Source organism: Mastomys coucha, unplaced genomic scaffold (assembly GCF_008632895.1).
Source record: "Mastomys coucha isolate ucsf_1 unplaced genomic scaffold, UCSF_Mcou_1 pScaffold16, whole genome shotgun sequence".
In the NCBI taxonomy this organism is placed as follows: Eukaryota; Metazoa; Chordata; class Mammalia; order Rodentia; family Muridae; genus Mastomys; species Mastomys coucha.
The window spans coordinates 64,011,256-64,035,314 of record NW_022196898.1 but is presented as its reverse complement, the minus strand read 5'-3'; the positions used below and the strand labels follow the sequence as shown (position 1 = coordinate 64,035,314).

General features: G+C 43.4%; 1 protein-coding gene across 5 annotated transcripts in view; it reads left to right on the top strand.

Annotated features, from left to right (window-relative positions):
* Cdc14a (cell division cycle 14A) overlaps positions 1–24,059 on the top strand; it is a 160,470-nt gene that overhangs the window by 18,871 nt on the left and 117,540 nt on the right. For all 5 annotated transcript variants that reach the window (XM_031375261.1, XM_031375260.1, XM_031375259.1 and 2 more), the window contains 2 exons: positions 1,106–1,181; positions 13,063–13,155. In XM_031375261.1, coding sequence (XP_031231121.1) covers positions 1,106–1,181; positions 13,063–13,155 — 169 coding nt within the window. The remainder of the gene's footprint in view (positions 1–1,105; positions 1,182–13,062; positions 13,156–24,059) is intronic.

The window sequence follows — 24,059 nt, the reverse complement described above, 5'->3', positions numbered from 1 at the left end:
ATGGAGATCCTGAAGGGAGATAAGATCAGCTGGGAGGCTGAGAGCATGTGTGTTAAGCTTTGGTTGCTGGCTGGTGGGATCATCCTTGAGTAGTGAGGAGCCACTCAGCATCGAAAAAAGTGAGGTTGCTGAGATGCCCTGTCGCTGGGAAGGAGACTGAGAACTCCACCAGAACAGCTAGGATGAAGGAGCGCTCGGTTGGGTTTCTTCATCCTGGAAAGGGACCAGAGAGGGGAGGGATATAATGAGAGTGGTAGCTCACTTGATAAAAGAACTGGTTTTGTGCCACTGTGTTTGAGAGGTTTCATGATCAGTGAGTCAGAAGAGCTCAGGGCTAATTTGAAGGAAAGATGGCTTATTGGCACACGGAGGTGTTGAAAGCTTGTTAGAAGGTGGGTCCAGCTGAGGGTAAGGACATGCTGCGTTTAAGAAACCCCAGAACAGGAGAGTCTCTGCCGTAAAAACAGTGTTACCCTAAGCAACGCAGCTAGGTGTCTGCTTATATGCTGTTTTCCTTTCCTCCCTATTGGGTCACGATTTGACTCATGACACTTGAGTAAGAGAGACTGCATACAGGTTAGTGACTGTATTCTGGAGAGGCAGGGAAGCGGAAGAAGGGCCAATATGTCTTATAATAACAGGACATTTAAGAAAAACAGACAGGAAAAGAAAAAGGACCGTTGCACATAAGATCTATGAAGATTGAGGGAGTTTGAGAGGAAGGCTTGGAATTAGAATAGAGTGCCTGAGCCTCCTGATGGAGTCTGTGCAGAAGTAAAAGCAGGAGAGAGCAGTTCCACACATGCGACGCCACACTCCTCATCCCCTTGGCTGCTTTTCAGTGGCACAGTAGGGAGTTAAAAGGACTTAAAACTCAAAATCGCCCAAATAGTTGTGTGTTAAGAAATTGTTTAGAAGAACTGTGGAGCAGGAGGAGGGTGGAACTGAGTTCCTCGGCCTGGCATGGACCAGACCTCTCATGTATTGAACCTTCCTGGAGATGATTGGAATTTGATTACAGAGTAGGGGAAATTAGAAGTGAGCATCTATATTGCTGAAAACTGCGCTTGTACTAAATGCTATTTTATGTATGTATGTATCTCAGTTTCTATGCAGATTTTGGACCTCTGAACTTGGCAATGGTGTACAGATACTGCTGTAAGCTAAACAAGAAACTAAAAGTGAGTATTCCAGATGTGTTTATGTCTTGGAATGAAAATGTTTAAGCCAGAAAACCTGCCCAGGGGGATGGTTTCGCACACATAGGATTTAATCGGGTAGTTTAGATCTTTAGAAATTTGTGAGAGGTCACCCAGGAGTTGAAATCGATCCTCCGGATTATACCACAAAGGACATGTCAACCTCATTCTTTCTTCAGGACAACTGCAATATGAGCTGAATGAAGTCACTGCAATCGTGATCTAAGCGAGGGGCACAGCCTTTCAGATTGCTAATGAGTCTCTATCAGATTCCTTCATAGGATAATTTTCCCAAAGCCTTCACATCTGCTTGTAGATGCTGCTATGGGTAATGAAGGAAGGGTCTCATCAGGAGTATAACCAGGTTTTGTTTGGTTGAAATGGAAAAGTCTGCATATTTATCTGTTAAACATCATCTTTGTAGAGTTAATGACCAAGTAAAACCCATGAATTACTTGCTATGACAGAATGTGGGCAGGCATTCAGTATTAGCCTGCAGTGTTTATATTGCGTGAGATCCTTCTCATTTTCTGTATGTACATATGGATTTTGTCATGTGGACTTTTTCCCTTTTAAACTTTGAGTGTATAAGAAAAGTAACATTTGAGTCCCAGGCAGTGGTGGCGCATGACTTTAATCCCAGCACTTGGGAGGCAGAGGCAGGCAGATTTCTGAGTTCGAGGCCATCCTGGTCTACAGAGTGAGTTCCAAGACAGCTAGGGCTATACAGAGAAACCCTGTCTTGAAAAACAAAAACAAAGACAAAAAAAAGGTAACATTTATATTACTAGGATTATAAGATTTACTAAATGAAAACCAATATTTATATTTTTCTTCCAATATAAAAGTAGACCTCTTGGATGCTTCAGTTTGGGAAACAGTGCACCACAATGTATGCTTGTAAGATAGTCACAGACTTGTAAAGCTTAGTGTTTTATTCTCTATGTTGGATCTCTATCCATCTCTATAGATACATAGAACATCTCTATGTGGCTGTTCTACAGTACAGTGTCTTAGACACATAACCGCTCAGCGATTGCCTTTGGTTTTTGGTTGAACTTAGATATATAGTCTGGCAGGGTATTTCCTGTTTCTACAGGAAACATATATTGTATGCTTTCTACATTTACAGATTTTTGCCATCGGCCTCAATGTGTTATAAGGTCATACAGTGACATTTCAGTTAATAATTACATAACACACAAAAAACTATCACACACAACTCATTTAGGGACTAAAGCAGGCAGTATTATCTGGCTTGAAAAATGACATTGTAAATTTATTCAAGTAAACAAGAGCCAAGCAGCTTGTTTATCTGTAGCTTAGAAAATTTTTTTATGAGCCCAAGGAAATAAATAATAATTTTAATATAAAACTTTAAATGATTGAACTAATAGTGGATGGATTATTAATCAATGCTTGAACCTTATCTTTGGGAGGCTCTAGGTCTCTCTCTCTCTTTTGTGTGTGTGTGTTTGTGTGTGTGTACACATATGTGTGGTATGTGTGTGGGCAGGCTAGAGAAAGACATTGGGCATCCTCTATCACTCTCCACCTCATTCCCTTGAGACATGATCTCTCATAGAGCCTGGAGCTTCTTTACCATTTGGCTAGTCTGGGTAGCCAGCAAGTTTCTGGGATCTACCTTTCTTTGTCCTCTAGGTCTGGCGTCACCAGCCTAGGTAGCCAGCCCATCTCCCACTTTTACCTGGGTACCATAGATCCAAGCTCAGGTCCTTACACTTGTGTAGCAAATGATCTTACCCACCATCTAAGCCATCTCTCAAGCTCCTGTCTCCTAATTATGGTATCATGTCACTGGCATGAATCATGTATTACAAGTAATCATATGTGACCTAAATACTGCCTGGAGTTACTACAGAGAAAGAAATCATTATTATGAAGATGAGATTATGCATCTAACTCAGTGTTCTACTACAGTAATTGTAGAAGAGTAGATGGTTTGAATCTTTTTCCCTACCATATTCTATAGCTAACAGTTAGAGTATAAAGACTCGTTTAAATTTCCTTTCATTTTCAAAACTTTCTTATATCATTATGAAAATTCATTAAAGTTCAGACAGCCCCCTTGGTTTATTCCAGTGATCAATAATCAGCTATATATGCCTGGAATAACATTTTTAGCTTTAATAAAATTAATGGGTACTCTGTAGCTTTCTGAAGGATTGACTTTCCAAAACTGCAATGTTAATAAGTCTTGGGCTCTTTCAGTGAGCCCTATCAAATGGAATTTCTGTATCAGGAGACAAAGATTTACTTTACCAATCTAAAGCCAGAATAGAATTGCTTTGGATTTGTGGAATCTGTTTTTCATCAATAAAGTAAGCATTCTAGCCAGGCATGCTGATACACACCCTTAACTCCAGCACTTGCGAGGCAGAGGCAGGTGGATATCTATGAGTCTGAGGCCTCTTCTCCACAGCCAGTTCCAGGACAGCCGTAGCCACATGTAGAGAGACCTTGTCTCAAAGAAGAAACAACAAATTTCAAAAATTAAGCTGCAATGCCAAGTCACCTCCCTAAGGTCACATCTGTAAATTCAGATAGGAAATCTAAGAGTTCTTACGGGAGGTTTTTAAATACCTGCTTCAACCTGAGTGCTGCCATTTCCTGTGTGGAAGCTGGTCAGTGTACCTTTAGGAATCTAAATGATAGTTGTGAAGACGGAAAGAGATCACAGGGCGAGATGGGAAGCCTGAGAGATGTGTGACCTGCTCAGCAGCCCAGGTGAAGTCGGAGCTGGTGGTCGTTGTTCACGATCTTACCTTTTTGCCTTGAATTCACGGGGTCTTGGGTTTAGGATCCCTCTGTGCTCATTGTCCCAGTTGTCTTGGGGCCTTTTTTTTTTTATCTTTCCAGCGCCTGTGGCTGCCATCTTGGCTGTGTTATCTCCAGGAAATTAAGAGGGTCTTTGCTCTTCTATTTGGAAAGTACTTTTCTTGTTACACGTTCGTCCTTCTGCCAGCAGCATCTCAATACTTGCAATCTCTCCACCCTTCCAGAGCGTTGGTACCTGACTGATGCCTCTCCTTTTCTCTCCGTGGTTCCTCATCTCGACTGGGGCCAGGGCACCTTGCTGCCATGTCTTCTTCTTTTTTTTTTTTTTCTTTTTTTGTACACTGTAGGTGTCTTCACACACACCAGAAGAGGGCGTCAGATCTCATTATGGGTGGTTGTGAGCCACCATGTGGTTGCTGGGATTTGAACTCAGGACCTTCAGAAGAGCAGTCAGTGCTCTTACCCGTTGAGCCATCTCACCAGCCCGCTGCCATGTCTTCTGTGGGTGATTCCATGTGCTGATTTCCTGGGCCCCTTAGCAGTCTTGCTACCTCAAGCCCTTTACTTTCCCCCATGATGTATTTGATTTGTCATCATGGCCTGTCGGATTGATCTGGCTTCATTCTTTATTGTTCGTGCATGCCTGCATGTGTGTGTGTGTGTGTGTGTGTGTGTGTGTGTGTGTGTGTGTGTGAGGCTTGCTATGATGTGTGTGTGGAGGTCAAAGGACAATCGTACAGGAGTCATTTCTCTTCCATTATGCCCTTCCTGGGGATCAAACTCAGGTTGTCAGGCTTAGTGGCAAGTGCCTTTATCTGCTGAGCCATGTTGCTCTCCCCCCTTTTAGCATTATTTTAGTTAATAACTTCTTGTTAGAATTCTTCTTGTGTGATTTCTTTTTCTTTTTTTTTTTTTGAGACAGGGTTTCTCTGTGTAGCCTTGGCTGTCCTGGAACTCACTTTGTTGACCAAGCTGGCTTCGAACTCAGAAATCTGCCTGCCTCTGCCTCCCAAGTGCTGGGATTAAAGGCGTGCGCCACCACTGCCCGGCTTTGTTTTTTCTTTTGATGTGTCCATATGCACATTTGATTCCCAGCGACTTTAGTTTTAATTATGTTTGCCAGAATGGAAAAAAATTACTTATTAAATATTTGCTTCAAGTGCCCCAAACAAAAAAGGCATTATGCCCACCAGCAACAAAAACATCTGCTTGTTTTAAACTGCTTGACAAATTGTTACTAAGAAGTTACACCATCCTAGGTCAGAACTTGCTGGTTCTGATCAATTCTTCCTGTGAAGAAGTAGCAACCAGAGAGGAGAGACTTGATCCCAGAGGCAGGAGCACACCTGACAAAGCCTGTGTGTTGCTTAGTGGGAAGTGTCATCCGTGATTGACAGACCAGGGCAGGAACGCTCAACCTGGAGTTTCAAGGGACCTATACATCCCAAAATTATGCAGACACTTTGGTGTGTACTTTTATTTTTCTGAGAAGATTCACAGCTCCTTATTAGTTCTCAAAGGTATCCTTGGCTCAGACAATCCTAAGAACACTGAGCTATGACGTAAATGCTTTAAGGCTGTAGCTGGAGACAAAATTGGCAGTCATTAAAAAAAAAATACTTTCTCCTAATTTAATCAGTTAAAAAACCCTCAAAGCTAATTGAAAAACGTGAAGACTTAATAAAAGTAATAGAATTGAACAAGCCTTTCTTAATAGAGTTGGTACATTGTTACATATCGATTTTACTTTTCCTGAGAGAAACAGAAACTTTCAGCTTCGGCTAAAAAAATTAGAAAAGGAGACGTTTTCTAGGGCAGCAACTTAAAAAAAAAAAACCCAGCTGCTTCTATGAATCAACAGGACAATTACTGTAATCTTGGACCATTTTGAAAGGATTCAAAGAATATTCAGAGCCATTTACAAAGCACCCCCATTACCTTTCCAGCATAAAAGCGCAAGAAGAGCGGACATCCTGGAAGAAAGGATTGCATTAAAGCGCGGAGGGGCCTGGCAGGGGGTGGGTTCTGGGAATGCCCTCGTGGCTGAATGGCTAGGAGCAGTAATTCTATCCTGGAATGGAGGCAGCAGCCACACTCTCAGGTCGTTGTACACAAGAACTCCTTTGATGTAAGGACAGACGCCCTCTTTCTATAACTACAAAAACACAGTTGCGATCTCTTCACACAGCCCTCTTCTGTCTCAGGTTGATGGGACTGGGGAGAAGAAAAGCATGCTACGTTCTGGAGACAGTTCGTGTAGTTTGAAGAGGGAGTGGGACTGTCACTCACTGGAACAAGCACATTTAGAGCTCGAGAGGCAAGGCGTGGACGTTTTGTATGCATTCAGAAATGCTCAGGTCAGAAGACCCTTGGAAGAGAATTCTCAAGTGCCTTTAACCGCTTGATCAGACTGGTCACGCATGCGCATGCACACTCGAACACGCAGTCGCCCACCCTTTGGAGACAGGGTTCCTGGTAACCCAGGCTAGCTGGCCTGGAGTTTACTGCACAGCCGACAATGGTCTTGAACTCCTTATCCTCCTCCCTTTGCCTCCTGAGAACTAATTTTATGAGTGATTTTTTTTTGGTTTTGTTTTATTTTGACCAAATGTGCCATTTATTAATGCAATCTACTGGGTTTGAAACAACAACAAAAATAGACTGCAAAGAAGCAGATGTTTTCTTTTGAAATAATAATAATAATAAAAAACACAACCTGTTTTTTTATCTTAGCTCCAAACAAAACATGAACCACATTTTATTTTGTGCAGCCAAAGAAAATGTTCAAGAATGTCCCTTTCCTGAGAAAGCTGGAGGTAATCAAGGGCAGTCCTGGCTGCTCTTTGGAAGATGTGCTCCCTTGATTGCTTTGGCAGTGACCCCTGATGGCTGTTGAGGTGCTCATTGTCATGGTCGTTACTGGGCTAACCTAGTCACCAGCAAGAGAATGAATGATGCCTTGGCCGCCACGGTCCCTGCAGTGTGATCTCCTTAATCTGACACGGTCCCTGACACGTCTTGCTTGCTGTGCGTGGGCTGTGTTTCTTATTAAGGAGTGTATTAATCTGGCTGTGCTGGTATCCTTACTCCAGTCGGACTGACTTGCATAGCTTACCTAGACACACTAGCCAAACGACTGCCATATTTTACTTCTAGCATGGTGAGCAACTTTATCGAGAGGCTGCCGAAGAGTCCACGCGCTGTCACGTGACCCAGGAAATCTGTTTTTTTCTAGCTTGGCACTTCCTCGCACCACGTTTTGCTCTTGGATGGTTACATGGTCTGTGGTTTCCTGATCTAAACGGAACAAGTGCATGATCTGTGTATGTCGCTGTCCTCTAAGGCTACTCCATGCTGTTCCTATGTTAGCATGCCTTCCTTTTCTCCTACCTTTGAGTTTCATGGCTTGTCTGTCTTATATTACTACACCTGATTGCAACCTTCCCCGTAGCTTTTCATTCAAAGACAGAAAATGTGCATGTGGCACCGTCCCCTTGATTTTTGAATCAGCCTGTCGCAGTGTCACTTTCCCTGCTTGACAAGCACTATATATTTATATTTGATGATATGCTACGTACTTATTGTGATTTATCTCATAAAACGTTGATTCTCTGGGAAGCAAAGCAGGTCTGGAAGTCTCTGCAGGTTTGGCTACATAAATGGATAGATGCTCCTGTGCTGACTGTCTCGGGAAACCGTCATTGTATAGCGTGTGTCCTGTTTCCATCCCTGTGTAGTTGTTCTCTTGTTTGCAAGAAGCCATAGCCACTATTTTGCATCAGATATTCGTAAACTGAGATCGCCCATCGGCTAGAGACTGTCTCTGGAGCAGCTGCTCAATTCATGCTGATAGGAATGTTGGGACTTTTTCAGGCTGGTAACCAGGCACAGCAGAGTGGTTGACATTCTGTCTTTAGACATGCCCTGTGATGGATATATTCTTTTGAAACAAACAAACAAAACCATTAAATTTGAGCAAGTGCAGTGGCGTGCACCTTTACTCCCAGAACTCGGGAGGCAAAGGCAGCGGGAGTCTCTGTGTGTTCAAGGACCCTCTTGGTTTACAGAATAAGTTTCTGGGATACACAGTGAGTCTTTTTTTTTTTTTTTTAAAAGACACATTTAACTCTGTGGTCAACATCTGTGACTGATGAAATGCACACGGAATTTTGGATTGGGGGGGGGGTTTCTTTCAGTCTTGGAAGACACTGACTGTGCTACACCCAGGTCCTGGATGGAAACAGCAGGGTTTTTTTTTTGAGAGCACCTGCTTTTGTTGTTTGTCATCTGACCCACTCCAAGCTCTAGGACCCTGGGAGTGTCTGAATTTTGAGCCTCTGGAATAACTCTGCTGAGAATGGCTTCGTTAAGAGACCATTGAAGGGCTTTGTTTCTGAGGTGCCCTCTCCTGAACCGGGTGTGCTTGTTTATCTTGACAAGCATTTCTCAGAGGACCGTGGAATTTTTTTTTTTATAATGTGCTTTTAAAAAGTGGATAGCATGACTTGGAATTTTTTTTTTTTTTATAAGAGACTTCAATATTTTTCAGGAGGCAGTTTCATTAAATGTTTGGTGTTTTGGGATCATACCATTTCCAGGGTGGGTGGGGAGGGGTGGCATCATATTAGTGTATAACATTTTTCCAGAACTTACCGATAGATGTAGTCTAGTAGCTATCCCAGACTACTCCACTGAGTCAGAAACTCTGGGCAGGCTCAGTGGCCAATGCCTTCAAGCTCTCCAGGACCCTCTTCACCAGCCTTCTACAAGCATGCAATGGAACACTATAATATAATAATAAAATATAATATAGTTTAGATTTAAATTTATTTTACTTTTTATTTCTGAAAAATTTTCATACTGCTGACCTTTTCAGCCCAGGACTTATTTAATCAATTCTGAGCCACAAGACTTGTTATGGCCTCATAATTAAGGTTTACTCCAATTATCAGCCTCAGTGCGAGAGATCTGGATTCCTCCTGCCTGCCATACTGGCTGTGTAAGAGTTTGCAGCAGGCCTTTTCTGGTACCTGGCTTATGTTCTTGTAAAATGCAGCATGCTTATTATATTTCAGCCTTGCTCGGGACCTGTGCTTTGAAAAGCACTCTGTACTGTTAAGCTGGACCCCTCTGGCGTTGCTCCTGTTGTTTTGGGAAATGAGATATAGTAATTGGCTAACAGATATTTGCTGCTGCTGCTGTTAGGGCTGTTGGTCTACTTAGTTTGAGAGGGTTCAGGAGGCAATGCATGTCTGTTTGGAAGACAGATCTAGTGTCTTGGCTCTAACGTCTAAATGTTCTCTGTCATGGTCATGTGCAGCAGAGTTGGCTAGAGAGCTTAGTACTCGTTCAGAGACAACCTCTTTCTTTGTACTTAAGACTGATTTGACTTGACCCATGTTTACATTTGCTTTGCTGCTATACAGTTTTGTTTTTTTTTTTTTGTGATCTCTGAGCATCTCACATAAAGAAATAAAGAATCTGTAAGAATGAGGTTAGCTTACTGTAAGCCAGATAGATGTATGGCCATGGCTGATGTCCTCCTTGAGGAGCTAGGAGCCAGGCTACCTGGGAGACCACAGAGGAGATGGTCCAGGGTGAAGAGGAGGCCCATGTCCTGTCAGAGGCTTGAGGCTCTCCCTTGGGCTTAAGGCAGAGACTCAGAAGATGTCAGTGGGCTCATTTATAAGGCACAATCCTGCTATCCTGAAATTTGGTCTCTCCCCAAATGATATTTTTTTTTCCTATCTTGTTATTGACTTCTTCTACTGCTGTGACAAGCAACTGAAGGACAGATGGACAGAAGGAAGGATGCAAGGAAGGACAGAAGGAAGAAAGGATGGGAAGAAGGATGGAGGGAAAGAAGAACAGAAAGAAGGAAGGAAGGAAGGAAAAAAGGAAGGAAGGAAGGAAGAAGGAAGGAAGGAAGGAAAAAAGGAAGGAAGGAAGGAAGAAGGAAGGAAGGAAGGAAAAAAGGAAGGAAGGAAGGAAAGGAGAAAGGAAAGAAGGAAGGAGGAAGGAAGGAAGGGTTTATTTTGGCTCCCAGTCTGAGGACACAGTCCATTGTTGTGGGGAGGTCCTGGTGAACGTGGCTGCTCAGCTTTCTTTCTTCTTTGAATTCACGGTGGGCCCCCAGGGCATAGACTGGTGCTGTTCCCGAGCAGGGCTGAAGCTCTCAGGCGTATCTGGAGGTTTGTCTCCTAGAGGACTCTTGATCCTGTCAATATGAACCATCATATTCATGAAAGAGCCTTGGAGATGTGTAGATGTGTTCTCCCAGGATGGCACTGTTGTTCCCTTAGGCTGCTTGGATTGCAGAACAGGGCAAGTGTGTGTGTGTATGTGTGTGTGCATGTTTTATAGAAATGGTGTTCCCCCCACCCCCCAGATTTGAAAGAAAACATTAAGGATTTGTTTTATCAGTCCAGTCACAGAAACCATTAGCTAAATAGCCGAGAAAATGTTTTATTATCCCCAATGCTTTTCACTGCAGAGATAGTATATCTCCCCCATGAACAATGTCACTGGTGCCAGCCACTATGGGGCAGGGTGGCTATTAGGGAGCCTGGCTGAGGTGAGGGGGGCATTAGACAAGGCTGCAGCTTGTAAGATTCTTCTCTGCTGTCATCCGCTTTGAGTTAGTTTTGACCTCTTGGGCAAGAAAGAACTCCACTCCCTGTAGTCTGACCTGGGGGCCAGTGGCCAAGCTTTATCCCACAGAAACCATTTCTCAGCTGTAGAGCTTTGGAGACCCAAACTCTGAAAATTAAGTCCAAAAACAGCTGTGCAGGAGAAATGGGCCAAATGTTCCCCTATAAATCAGCTGTAAGCTTGCAACAAACACAAGTTTGCTTCCCTTGGCAGCTTTCTGTGGGAAATATTTTTGAAATAGTTAGCACTTGTAGGGCTAAGGAGGTGGCTCACACAGAGAAGTGCTAGTCTCTCAAGCCAGATGACCTGAGTTTCACTCCTGGAACCTGTGTAAAGAGCTGGATGTGGTGGCTCGAATCTGTCATCTCAGTATTCCTATATGAGATGGGAAATGGAGACAGGAGAGTTATATGGAAGACTGTGGGTCAGCTAACCTGGAGTACACAGCATAACTGCAGAAACAATGCAAGAGACCCAGCCTTAATATGGGGAAGGTGAGCACAGACTCTGCAACACTGTCCTCTGACCTCCATGTGTAAGCCCTCTGGAGGCAGAGGCAGAGGCAGAGGCAGAGAGGCAGAGAAAGGCAGAGAAAGGCAGAGAAAGGCAGAGAAAGGCAGAGAAAGAAAGGCAGAGAGAGAAAGGCAGAGAGAGAAAGGCAGAGAGAGAAAGAAAGGCAGAGAGGCAGAGAGGCAGAGAGGCAGAGAGGCAGAGAGGCAGAGAGAGAGAGGCAGAGAGGCAGAGAGGCAGAGGCAGAGGGATCTGTGTGAGTTCAAGGCTAGCCTGTTCTACGTATCGTGTTCCAGGCCATCTAGGAAGAGACTCTGTCTTAAAACAAAACAAGTGAGTACCCCCAACTTATTAGTGAAGCACAATATGTGGCAAACAAATTAATCCACAAATAGTAAAATTAAATAAAAAAAATTGTCCAGAGACTCAGTAAATCAAAATTGAGAAAGCAAGGAACCATGCATGAACACCATTGACGATAGCAGTGAAGTCTTTAAATAATTTTAGTAAAATACACTTGATGGAATTGAATCAGACACAACTACTTTTTTTCTCTCTGGTTGCTATGAAAAAAAAAAAAGCCATCCATAAGAACAGATTGTCTCTGTGTCAGAAAATAACTTTCAAAAGTTCAGTTAACAAGGAGATTACTGTTTTCAAAACATGGGATTTGTAGTTATTCATGTCTAAAAGGGCGTTGCATATCTCAGTCTCTAGCTGGGATACACATAGCTTCCTGCTGTCATGCATAAGCTAAAATGATGCACCTTGGTGCTTAGATTTTTCTTTCCTTTCCTTGTTCAAAATAATATAGTAGTGGATTTTGTTGTTGTTGGCTGTGTTCAGTGTGCTGGGTATAATAATCTACTTATATTTTCAGTGCGAATTTACAGACTATTAAAAGGCATATGTATGCCTATATTTACCAAACTATAGAAACAGCCCCTGGAAGTATAATCTTATGTGCCTACATTTAAATAGCCATTAGTCGCTATACCATAATAGTCTTACATCCCAAAGAAATTATGTTTAATTGAGCCATGCCCACTTTCTCTAGATTTGAATTATGACTAATAATTTGATTTAATTTAATAGATCTAATTATTACTTTTTATGTTTAGCATGTGTTCTACAAACCATTTGGCTTTATTTTGGATTTACTTGAGCATGTTGCATATTGCCTGGCATATAGCAAGTGCTTAATGATTGAGCTCATGAATTTAATACATGGCTGTTGAATTATGGTGTTCCTTGATAACCTTTTGATGGTTCCTCTTTTTCCACTAATAATTTTCTTTAAGCTAACTAAAAGGGGGTTGCTAGAGTTTATACTAGAAAGAAAATTTTAATACTGGTTTGTAAAAATGAAAGTTTTGGAGAAGACAATAGAATGGTTGACATATCTTAAACTGTAAAGAACGAAAGGTGCATGAGCATCTCCTGGATGATGCTGAGAATGAAGAAGAGTGGTTAAGTCATACACATAAGATCAGCAGTAAATTATTCAAAATGGCTCCCATTGAATGGAGAATCAGTGATTCCATTATCTCCATTCTCAGAGACGTCCATGTTTGTTATATTGCCAATTGTTACATTCAGGTGGGTTGAAGAGAAGGAAGCTAGTAGCCCCTCCTATACCCAAGGAAGTAAGGGGTTGGTAGGACACCCCCAGCTCCAAACATGCAGGTCCCCAAAGATCACCAGCTGGAAGCTAGCACTGGAAGGTGTTACATAGTAGGGACTGCTACACTTGCTGAGGTTGAGATGGTAGGTAACTCACCAACTGGAAGCTAGCATGGAAAGGTGTTACATAGTAGGGACTGCTACACTTGCTGAGGTTGAGATGGTAGGTAACTCCTGGCTTTCTGTAGTGGTCACACTCTGCTTTGTTCTTTCTTTCTAGTCATACAGTTTATCAAGGAAGAAGATAGTGCACTACACCTCTTTCGACCAGCGGAAAAGAGCAAACGCAGCATTCTTGATAGGTGCTTATGCCGTAAGTACTTTATTTGCAGTTATTCTGGCATTAAGTCAGTGAGAGGCTAATGCTGTTAGGTCCTGGGACACATTCCAGTAGGACAGGAGGGGTACATTATTAGCAGGTCAGGAGCTAATTAGGGACATAAAGTGGACTAACATCCTTGGAGTGCTTATTCTCCATCACCAGCACCAGCACCAGCACCAGCACCATCACCAGCACCACCCTCATCACTTTGTATTGTACTGCTCTGAGTCAGAGTCCTCTGTACTACTGGCCTGGGACTTTCTTAAATTTGAGGTGGTTTTCTTGTCTTAGTCTCCTTGGTGTTAAGATTTCATGCACGAGCCGCCTCGTCTAGATGCAGATTTATTTTCGGAAAGTTAGTGAGAGACTCTTGGAATGATTTTGTGTAGCTTGGATTTTCCTGTTATCAGCATTTTCGTGCACAGAACATCTATACCTAGCCAGGACTTACCCAAAGGGAAAACATATGTGTATGAGTGAAATATAATATAGAAACTTTAAAGCCTGCTAAGCTATTTTTGTGAGGGTGGGAGACAGGAAGCTCTAGACAGCAAGGGAGAGAATTATCATTGTTAATTTTTTAAAATCAATCTATGCATTCATCTATACAAGTGTTTGCAATAGAAAACGGAGTGTGAACCATGCGGATATTATAACCTCCCTACTGAATCAGTGTGATCTTGACAAAAGTCAGGTTGAGTGGAAGTTCTGTTTTCTGAAAGCACAGACGCATCAATATGAGTTCTATGTGAGCAGACCACCGTTTCTGGAAATTTCTGGATATGCTGGGGCTGGGCCAAAAGAAGACAGAAACCATCATGGCTCAAGTGTACCTGTAACCTGGTCTGGCTCTTGGGGCCTCCGTGAGAGTCCTACTGAGGAATATGCTGACTAAGGGAAATGTGCTGACAGTTGCCCTCATTCTCAGGAAAGGCCGGGCGGGCTTCTCTGAAGTCTGAAGCTTGCTGCCATGTGACCTTTCTAGGCCTTCTTTGTAGACCTTGATGGAAGGCACCATACTCTGCCATATCAAGTGCAAATGTCCAGGGGTGGGGCAGGTGGATGACTGCTGGCAGGCCATCAGGTTGCAGGTAGGGAAGAGGACAAGCTGATGGTCACCGGAAGCCTGGGCTTTGTGCCTGGAACTTTAACTTCCTGGTTCGTTTCTCGTCTGTAATGCGTGGAGTCATCCGTGGCCCCCTTTCTTGTTACACAGTACAGTATAAGGAGCAGAGGCTAAGAATCAATAAAACCTGGCTGGCTTTTTCATCCTGAAGGTGCTCTGTGTTGATGGGGTCAGGCCGCCTTTCTCTCAGCTTTACTTAGTGGGTTAATTGGCTCCTGTGACCCTGACATTTCCTTTCGGGTCTTAGGACACTAGGGTGATTTGCTGTATGGGCAGGCTGTTGGTTCTAATCTGAGGAGCATACAGGAAAAGCCAGCTGTAGGTGGGGAGGGTTGGTGAAGGGGTAGTAACTGAATTAGGCAGGCATGCTATTTTGTACCTTACACTCACAATTAATACTTGATTGATTGACAGCGTGATTAAGTTTGGAGTGCCTGCAGTCATCTCTTGACCCGAGCCATGCATCACACATGTCTTTCTTATGGGGCTTTGAGGTGTTTTTGAGCATGTTATTCGTAGGTCCTTTGTCATAAAGGACCTCTGTCAGGTCACCCCTCTCCCTCCCTGTCCCTCCCTCTCTTACCCTCCCTCCCTCATTTTCTCCCTCCCTCTTTCCTTCTCTCCCTCTCCCTTTATTTCTTCCTTCCCTTCCTTCCCTCTCTCTCTCCCTCCCCCTCTCCCTTCCTTCTTCCTTCTCTCGCTCCCTCCCTCTCTCTCCTTTTCTCCCTCCCTTCCTTTCTCCCTCCTTCCCTCTCTCCCTCCCTCTCTTTGTCCTTTCCCCTCCCTCTCTCCCTTCCCACCTATCATTCCAGTGTTGTTTAGAGTGAGCCTTGATTTCACCAGTTAACTCTAGAATTTTGAAATGAATTCTAGGTATTACACATGCATTGGGCTCCTGAGAAAATGCCCCGAAATAAAACAAATTTGGGAGCTTCTGTCACTTTAAAGCAACTCCTGGGTGTGTGTGTGTGGGGGGGGAGGGGGCTGGGAAGAGCAGCTCTGGGCCTAGAAGTGCTGAGCACAGTGTGAGTTTGTCTTACACCTGGTCACAGTCCTGAGTGGGAAGCCATTCTTCTTGTATGGGTCATTTCCCAGCTGACCTTCCTGATTTTGTAAATGTGCTCCTCAGAAAAGTTCTTTTTAGAACTGTCATATAAAAAAACTGACATTTAGGCTTGTGGTCATTTCTGAAAGAGTGAATGCTTCTTGTTGTATGTTGTTGACACAATTCCTATAAGAGAGTAATAGGACTTATACATATCAGTTAATGTTCTTATGTTCAATATTGTTAGGTGGGAAAGTCTCACTCTTATAAATGAATCTTCTCTGGGTATGAAAGGGACTCTAACTTGGGGGCAGCCATATAACCTATGACACAAAATAGGTATATACTTTTTTCAGAGGGATGTCCCTAAGAGTGAAGACAATTTAATATTCTCTCTCTCTCTCTCTCTCTCTCTCTCTCTCTCTCTCTCTGGTTTTTCAACATAGGGTTTGTCAGTGTCAGTGTAGCTCTAACTGTCCTGGAACTCACATTAGAGACCAGGCTGGCCTCATACTCACAGTGATCTACCTGCCTCTGTCTCCCGAGTACTGGGATCAAAGACTACCACTGCCTGCGCAGCTTGATGAGTCTCTCTCTCTCTCTCTCTCTCTCTCTCTCTCTCTCTCTCTCTCTCTCTCTCTCTCTGTTTGTTTTTGTTTTTTTGAGACAGTGTTTCTCTGTATATCCCTGGCTGGAACTCACTCTGTAGGCCAGGCTAGCCTCCAACTCAGATATCCGCCTGCCTCTGCCTCCCAAGTGCTGGGATTAAAGGCGAGCACCTCCATTGCCCGGCTCCATGAGTCTCTTTTTAAACGTGCCACCAGCCACGTTGTTCTAGTGCTGTTGACTCATGCCTTGGGACAAGCCTTCTGAGCCTTAGCCTTCTCACTGATAAGGTTTAGATGATACCAGAGCTTCCCTGCCTACTGCACAAAACTATTATGAAGGTCAGACATGAAACTGTCTGTTGGATAGCACCACATTCTATATCTAAATTATCACAAGTTTACTGGGACAATATATACCTTTCTCCCCTCTATCCCAAGCTGATTTATTTCCCCAGTAGTCGTTCCCTTCAGAAAACTTAACTCTTACTCTTGATGAACCAAATCAAAAGTTAGTAGTGATTTCACTTCTGCAGTACCCCCTCCCACATTACACGTGACACGTGATCAGAAGTGTGATTGGCTGTAGCTCCCAGAACACATTGAACCAGAAGTGCATCTTTCTGCCTCTGCCATCTTTTCCTTGATCACTTCTGAAGATTCATGTCTTTTTCTCCTGCATTCCTTTGTGTATTCTTGTTTCCCTTTGAATTCACTTGCCATGCAATTATCAGGGTGGTCTTTCCAAAAAATTAAAGTGACGTCATATCGTGATCCCAGTTTGAATCTGGAGGCTGACTCTTTCTGGCACCTGATCCTTCCAGTCGGATCCCGTGTGGCCTTGTGATCTCTGTGGTCAAGTCCTCCCATTGTACTGGTCTTCTAACTGAAAATACTGTGTCTTTTCTCCCCAGAAACCTTGCTAGTTCTGTTCTCTCTATCTAGAACATTCTTACTTCAGACCTTCAAATGCCTGTCCATCCCCGTCCCTGTCCCCTTCCCTGTCCCCCAAAGTTACTGTCTTGGAGAGCCTTTTCCCAGACTCCACCCTGCTCCCTTGTTCATTCACCTCCTGGCACTCTGCTGTTTTATTTTCTGGACGGCACTTGGTCTTTGAAGTTAAGCTGTGTGCTTGTGCATTTATGTGTGTATTATCTCTTTCCCAGACCAAAGGGTGGGGGACCTTATCTGTTTTGCTCAGTGCTCTGTCTAGAGGGTGATAAAATATTTAACGAGGGGTTAGGTCAAGTTGTTCGCTAGTTGGGTTGGAAGCTGGCCATAAGGCTGTGTGGAGCCTTATGAGAGTCCTAGGAGCTTCCTGCTGCGCTGAATCATGGGTTGGTCTTGGATGGGAGATGGCCACATGGAAGACCCTAGAACATCCAGTGTGGAGGGAGCAGGTGCTAGGAGCAGCAGCTGCTTCCGAGTTGGCGTATCTGAGTACCAAACATCCAGTTTAGGATCATCCTGGCTGTGAGGCGGATGCCTGTAAATACACCAAATGAATAAAGCAATGTAAAGGAACAAGTTGGATAGAAAGTGTAAGTGAAAGTGATATTCTTCTTCCTTCTCAGGATATCTGAGCTTTTGTGGAGCCAAAGGATACAGAATCAAAGGCGATAGCTGGCATAAGAAACACAGAATGACTTCCTTTGAAAACAGACTTTCATTTTTCTAATTGTTTTGTTGTGGTTAAATACCCAAGACTTTTAAATTAGAGACATGACAACAACAACAAAACCCCAAACAAAACAGGGTTTCCTATGTCTTGGGGCGGTCATTACAAACTGTAGTCAAGGTGGCGCTGAACTGTTGATCCTCCTTCCTCTGCCTCTCAAGTCCTGGGGTCATGCACCACCGTGCTCCCACCCAGTTTATGCAGGGCTGGGCATCGAACCCAGGACGTCCTGTGTGCTCGGAAGCATTCCACCAGCACGGGTATATAGCTCTTGGCATCGTTTTTTGCTTTTGTTTTTTGTTTTTTGTTTTTGTTTGTTTTTGTTTTTTTTAGCAGCTAATTCCATGGTATTGATTACCTTCCAGAGGTGGGGCTTTTTAGTTCCTCTTGTAGGTGACTTCCAGCATGCCTTAGAAGCTTTTGTGTTTGTTTCCTAAGCATGGAGAGTCTATTTAAAGACCTTTCTTTAGATCAGTCACAAGGATCAAAAAGGAGATAAAGTACAGAGACGCCTCATGTTCGTTAGGAGACTCATAGAAAGTATTACCCGGTGGCTGATCTTAAGGCCAGACTGCTGGATCGATGTGGCCACTTGGAGATCCTAGTGACACATACTAGTACAGTCTCTTCACTCTCTAGACTATGACATTGCACCCCTGGAATTGCAGGGCTCACATTTGAATAAGATATCTTCTTTCCAGTGTAGCACTCAGGATGCCTAGATCACTGTAGCACCCAAACATGCTCATGTGATGTGAAGAAAGTAGCTGTCAAAATTATATTAATGAGGGACTGGGGTGATGGCTCAGTGGTTAAGACCACTGACTGTTCCTCCAGAGGACCTGGGTTTGAGTCTCAGGCTCCACATAGCAGCTCACAACTGTCTGTAATTCCAGTTTCGGGGGTGGGGTGGGGTGGGGTGCAGATCTGGCCTACTCTTCTGGCCTCTGTGGCACTGCATCAATATGATGCACAGACCTACATGCACTCATACACATAAAATAAAAATAATTGTAAATCTTAACAAATTATATTAATGAAGCTCTCTGAAATCCAAGACCATGTTCTTGCTCTGTGTTACTCTATTTAGTTCACAGGGCTTTGACAGTTACACCAAGGAGAATTTGGTTCAGGCCATGATGGTTGAAGAAATGGGTGGTGGTGGTGGTGGTGGTATGTGTGTGTGTGTGTATGTGTGTGTGTGTATTACAAACATATAGGAGAAGTTATAATAATATGATTTTTCTTTTAGTTAGTTTAAAAATTAAGTTGAGGAATAAAGAAGTTTGGGTTTGCTATGGTAGTGCATGCCCATGTACCCAGGATTTAGGAGGCTGAATCAGCAGGATTGTGAACTTGAGTCCATCCTGGGCTACATAGTGAGTTCAAAGCCAGCCAGTCTGAGTTATATAGTAAGCAGGAGGAAACGAATAGTTTTCAGAGATGCAGAGGATGCTTGCTTCAACACCACTTGGTAGCCTCCTTAGCTTACCTTTAAACCTTTGCCTTGCTGGAGATCTACATTACAGATTAACTAGGTGTAGCCTGAGCCAGACATTGTGTCTGCACTGGAGGATGACCAGGCTGAGGTTCATAGACTTTCTAACCACGCATGTCTACCTGTTATTTTGTACATAGGGCTAGTAATATGGTTTTATGGTGCTAGTAAGTCACCTTCTAATTGGAGAGGTGTCATTCTCCATCTGGCTGGAAGGCAACCACTGTAGCCCGGCCGTGGTAGCTTTGAACCCACTCAGTGGGTGGATGTCACAAGCAAGCTTTTGCTTATTTAATCTCCCGTTCTTTCATCTCTAGGAGCAGGGATAATAATACTGTGTGCAGTAGAGGCCTGAAGGTGAAGGAGGCCTTTCATATAAAGGCAACATTGTGATCATGTTCTGAGCACTTAGAAATCCCTGCCAGTTCGGGGGGGGGGGAGGGCGCTGTGTGGCCTTCCCCAGTTTTCTCGGTCAGTTGCCCCCTCCTCTCACCTCCTTAGACCACAGCTCTGAGTGTCTGTCATCCAGCTCCTCCCTCCTTCAGTGTCCCTATCTTCCCGGTTATCCCTTTGTGTGCGTAAGTCCTTCTGTGGCTCAGTAGCACTCCCATGGTTGTTAATCTAATTACTGCTTAATAGAGTTCTTCAGATATGAGTATGAGCTCCTTCCATATTTTTTTTTTCTCCTAGGATGTGATTTTTCATGTTTAAAGGAGGAATCTATTTAAACCGCACGAACATCTCTTGTGAGATGCGTACTCAGGTCTTGATAACTTTAGTAAATATTTATTTAGCTCCTGTGAACCATGGTGAGTCCTAAAGAATATAAACAAACAAACAAACAAACAAACAAATCCAGCTTCAAGTATGGAGAACACACGAGCAGTAAACCATCGTGAAAAGTGTGCAATAGGTATGAAGCCTGGAGAAATGAGAATTCACCCAGTAAATGCTTTGGAGTTGAAGGTGAATACCTCTTACTTTCTGCTGTTACTGTGAGGGCCTGAGGCCGAACATGGGAGGGCTGGGACGGCTGATCCCAGCAGGCCGAGCTGGTAAGGAAGTGTCATATAAGGGAAAACATTGGAGCTGAGGGAGCTTAAGGGTCAGCCTATTTTTTTTTTTTTTTTGATTCTTACAATCAAAAAGAAAAGTTTTGATGTGTTTCTTTTCATGGGTTGTTTTGTGTTCGTCTGAACCCCTATCATGGAGCCTGTTTTAAATTGTTTCTGTTCAGCAGACCACCAACAGGGTATGGTACAGTTTGTTTAATATTTTTTTATAGCATATAACACATTTTTTTCTGAATTATATATGTTGTTGTACTTGTTCTTAGCCTTAATGCTGAGGCATGATTTTAAATGTTCTTTTTTTAAAAAAAAAATGGATTTTTTAATCTTTAGATTGCTAGAAGTGGGATTAATAGTTTTTTTGTTCTTACTTTTTAAAAAAAGATTTATTTATTTATTATTTATATGAGTGAGTACACCGTAGCTGTCTTCAGATACACCAGAAGATGTTTACATTACAGATGGTTGTGAGCCATCATTTGGTTTCTGGGAGTTGAACTCAGGACTTCTGGAAGAGCAGACAGTGTTCTTAACCACTGCGCCATCCCTCCAGCCCCATAGTCTTATTTTTTTTTAAAAGTATAGTGTTTAATGCCTGTGGAGTCTTCAACCAGTTCAAGGCCTGTTGTACTTAAACCAGTTTGTACAGTTGGCATCATGTAGAATTTAAAATTTTATACATGCATTAAATTTTCATATTTATGTGTGTGTGTGTGTAGATATGTGTGTGTGTCATAGCAGCCTGAGTATAGAGGTCGGAGGGCAACAGCTGGGTCTTTTTTCTCTCCTCTACCGAGTGACTTCCAGGGGTTGAAGTCAGGTCTCAATCTTAAGCTCCGCAGCAAGAGCCTTTCTTTCTGTTCCTATATGCTTATTTCCTGGGTTTGAACCTTACAATTTCGGAAACTTAATTACTAAAGGCTATCACTTCATTATTTTTGCTTTTGAGATTGGGCGTTACGTAGCTTAATATGGTCTAGAGCTCTCTGTGTAGCCCAAGCTGGCTTTGAACTCCACTTCTGCCTCGTATCTCCTAGCAGATGCCCTGCTCCTCTGGCTCTTGCAGTCTTTCTGACCCTTCTTTCATAATGTTCCCTGAGCCTTAGGTGTAGGGGTTGTGCTGGAGATGTGTGTAGTGGGTGGGGTTGGTGTCCCGTGGCCAGTGAGAACAATGTTCGTTAAAAAGTGGCTAAAGCAAGTGTCCTTGTGTTAACTGATGGCTGGCTGGCTAACTGCGCATTTGTTTTGCTCTTCTCACAGACCATGCTACTTCCTGTCTTGATTAACTTTATTAACATCTGTGACTTATGATTTCTGAACTGCCTTAAACTCACCGTTGAATCTGTAGCTCCAGCGTGTTATTTAAAATGCAGGCAAAAATTGTCAAGAAAAAGGTCGATTCGAAATAACGAGGATGTTTCTATTAAACGTTTATTAAAACAGTAACTCCGCAGCTGTCAGAGACGAGCAGCCTGTCATTCTTCCCGGTAAATCTAATGATAGCATCATGCAGGGAGGAAGGGAGGGGCGGGCCATGGCTGGGGCTGACTGGTTTCCTGTTTGCAGTTCCTTCCTTTAGTGAGTTGATAGGCAACTCTTTTGTGAAATTGCCTGTAAGTGGGCCACGTTTTTGTTCTTCTAAGCCTGTGTTTTTTGGTGGCTTTGAAATAGCCCAGGCTTCCTGAAAATTGTAGATTTTTCCTTTAGTCTCTCCAAGACTGATGTTCTGTGTGTCTTTTCCACACAGTTAGCACAGTACCACCTTCCCATAGTCAGCTCTCCGTCTGTGCTCCCTCTAGCTGGGATCTAGAACAAGTACCTGTTCCCTTTTTGTTTGCTAAAAGCATCTTTCTCAGTTTACTGCATAAATATTTTCTGTATTTTGTTTTTCTCTATTTCTGCCGGGGAAGCGGAAAACGAGCTTCGTCTGTGCTCAGATAAGCTTGCAAACATATCTCCATGTCACGGGCTGAGCTCAGTGACAGAATACTTATTCATCTAGTGTGTTTAAGGTTTAGGTTCAGTCCCTACTACTGAGACGGCTCAGTGGGTTAAATGTACGTACTGAGCAAACCTGGCATCCTAATTTTGATATGAGAACCCACTTAAATGTGGAAGGGGAGAACAAAGTTGACCTCTGAACTCTGTGTGGCCACCGCCATTATACAACAACAACAACAACATTGTATAAAGAAAAAGAGAGAGAGTGTCAGGTGTGGTGATTTACACCTGGTATCCCAGCACTTCAGAGTCTGAGACAGGAGGATTGCTACAGGTTGCAGGTCAGTCTGGGCTACATAGTGAGACTCTCCTCATGTGTGTGTGGTGTGTGTGTTTATGCATATATAACTACGTATATTAATTACATGCATTCATTAAGGAAATAAAAATTTAAAAGCCATTTCAAATCCTTATGCCATTTCTTATGGTAAGACTGTGGCTTTTGATGTATTTGCCATGCCTACTGTGAGACCATGTCCTGAACACATGTCCTTGGGCATCCCTGGCATTTGCTGTTCCATTTTGTGTAGCTTTTCAGATGGGGCTAGCTCACAGCCAGATATGTGTTCATGCAGGGCCAAAGGCTTCCTCTTCAACAGGACAAATTTACTAGGACATATGACACAGGCAGTAATACTTCCAAGTTTTATTTATGCAAGGTGATATTGTTCAATGATTGTACTGGGGCAAAATTTAATACTGAGAGTATGGGATGCATAACATGTTTAAAATAAACATGTTATGTTAGAACACTAGATCCAGTTTTGCAGGGCCATTGGAGTGTCTTCATAGGAAATCGCTGAAAGAACCTTGTCTCCAGTCTGCTAGAAACTCAGTGGGGCAGATCTAAGGGCTTGTCCGAAATCAACTCCGTTTCTTGAAGAGCAAGACCGGGACCCAGGTTCAGTCCCTAGGCTGAAGCTTTGTTTGGTCAGAGGTAACTGAGAGGCTTCTCTTAGAATAACATCGGCTAACGGACTGAAGACAGCATGCCGAGGGAACAGCTGGGCTTTTCCTGTGATACAGGTACTGTAGTGTCTCAAGTACAGGTGTGCCGGCTGTCCTCCAGGGACCAGCTGAGTGTTGATTCTGGCTAACCGAGTGACCATCTACTCACCTTTGTGCCCCTGCCAGATGCAACCATAGCTCTTTTCAGATTTACTTTGTATGTAATGTTTGTGGATGACTTAGGGTAGGCCTGAGCAGGAAGCAAAGTGATAGGGGAATGGGACAAGGAGATGGGTGAGGCTGGTGTCTTGGGATAGGATTTGTCTTCTTCCCCCTTACTCCACATTCACACACACACACACACACACACACACACGCACACGCACACGCACACACACACATGCACGCACGCACACACACAATACACACATACACACATATATACATGTGCACGCACACATACATGCATACACACGCGCACACACACACACACACACACACATACACACACACCATTTACATGTATATTGAATGACTTCATGAGGCAATTCCTTCTCTCTGTCTTCCTTTTTTTTTTAGAGGGTTGTGAGCCACAATGTAGTTGCTGGGATTTGAACTCAGGACCTTCAGAAGCAGTGCAGTTGGTGTTCTTACCCACTGATTAAAGGCATGCGCCACCACTGCCCTGCGGGGGCTCTAACTGTTGGCAGAAGGCTTACATGGCATGCATGAATCCTTGGGTTCAAGGCCTAGCAGCACACAGGACATAGAGGCACGTGCCTGTCATCCCAGCATTCGAGAGAAGGATCTGTCTAATCTCTGGATCTGGACTTCAAATCATCTTCTACTGTACAGAGAAGTCAAGGCCAGCCTGGCCTACGTGATAAGATTGTCTCGAACAAAACAAAATCAGGACTGGGGAAT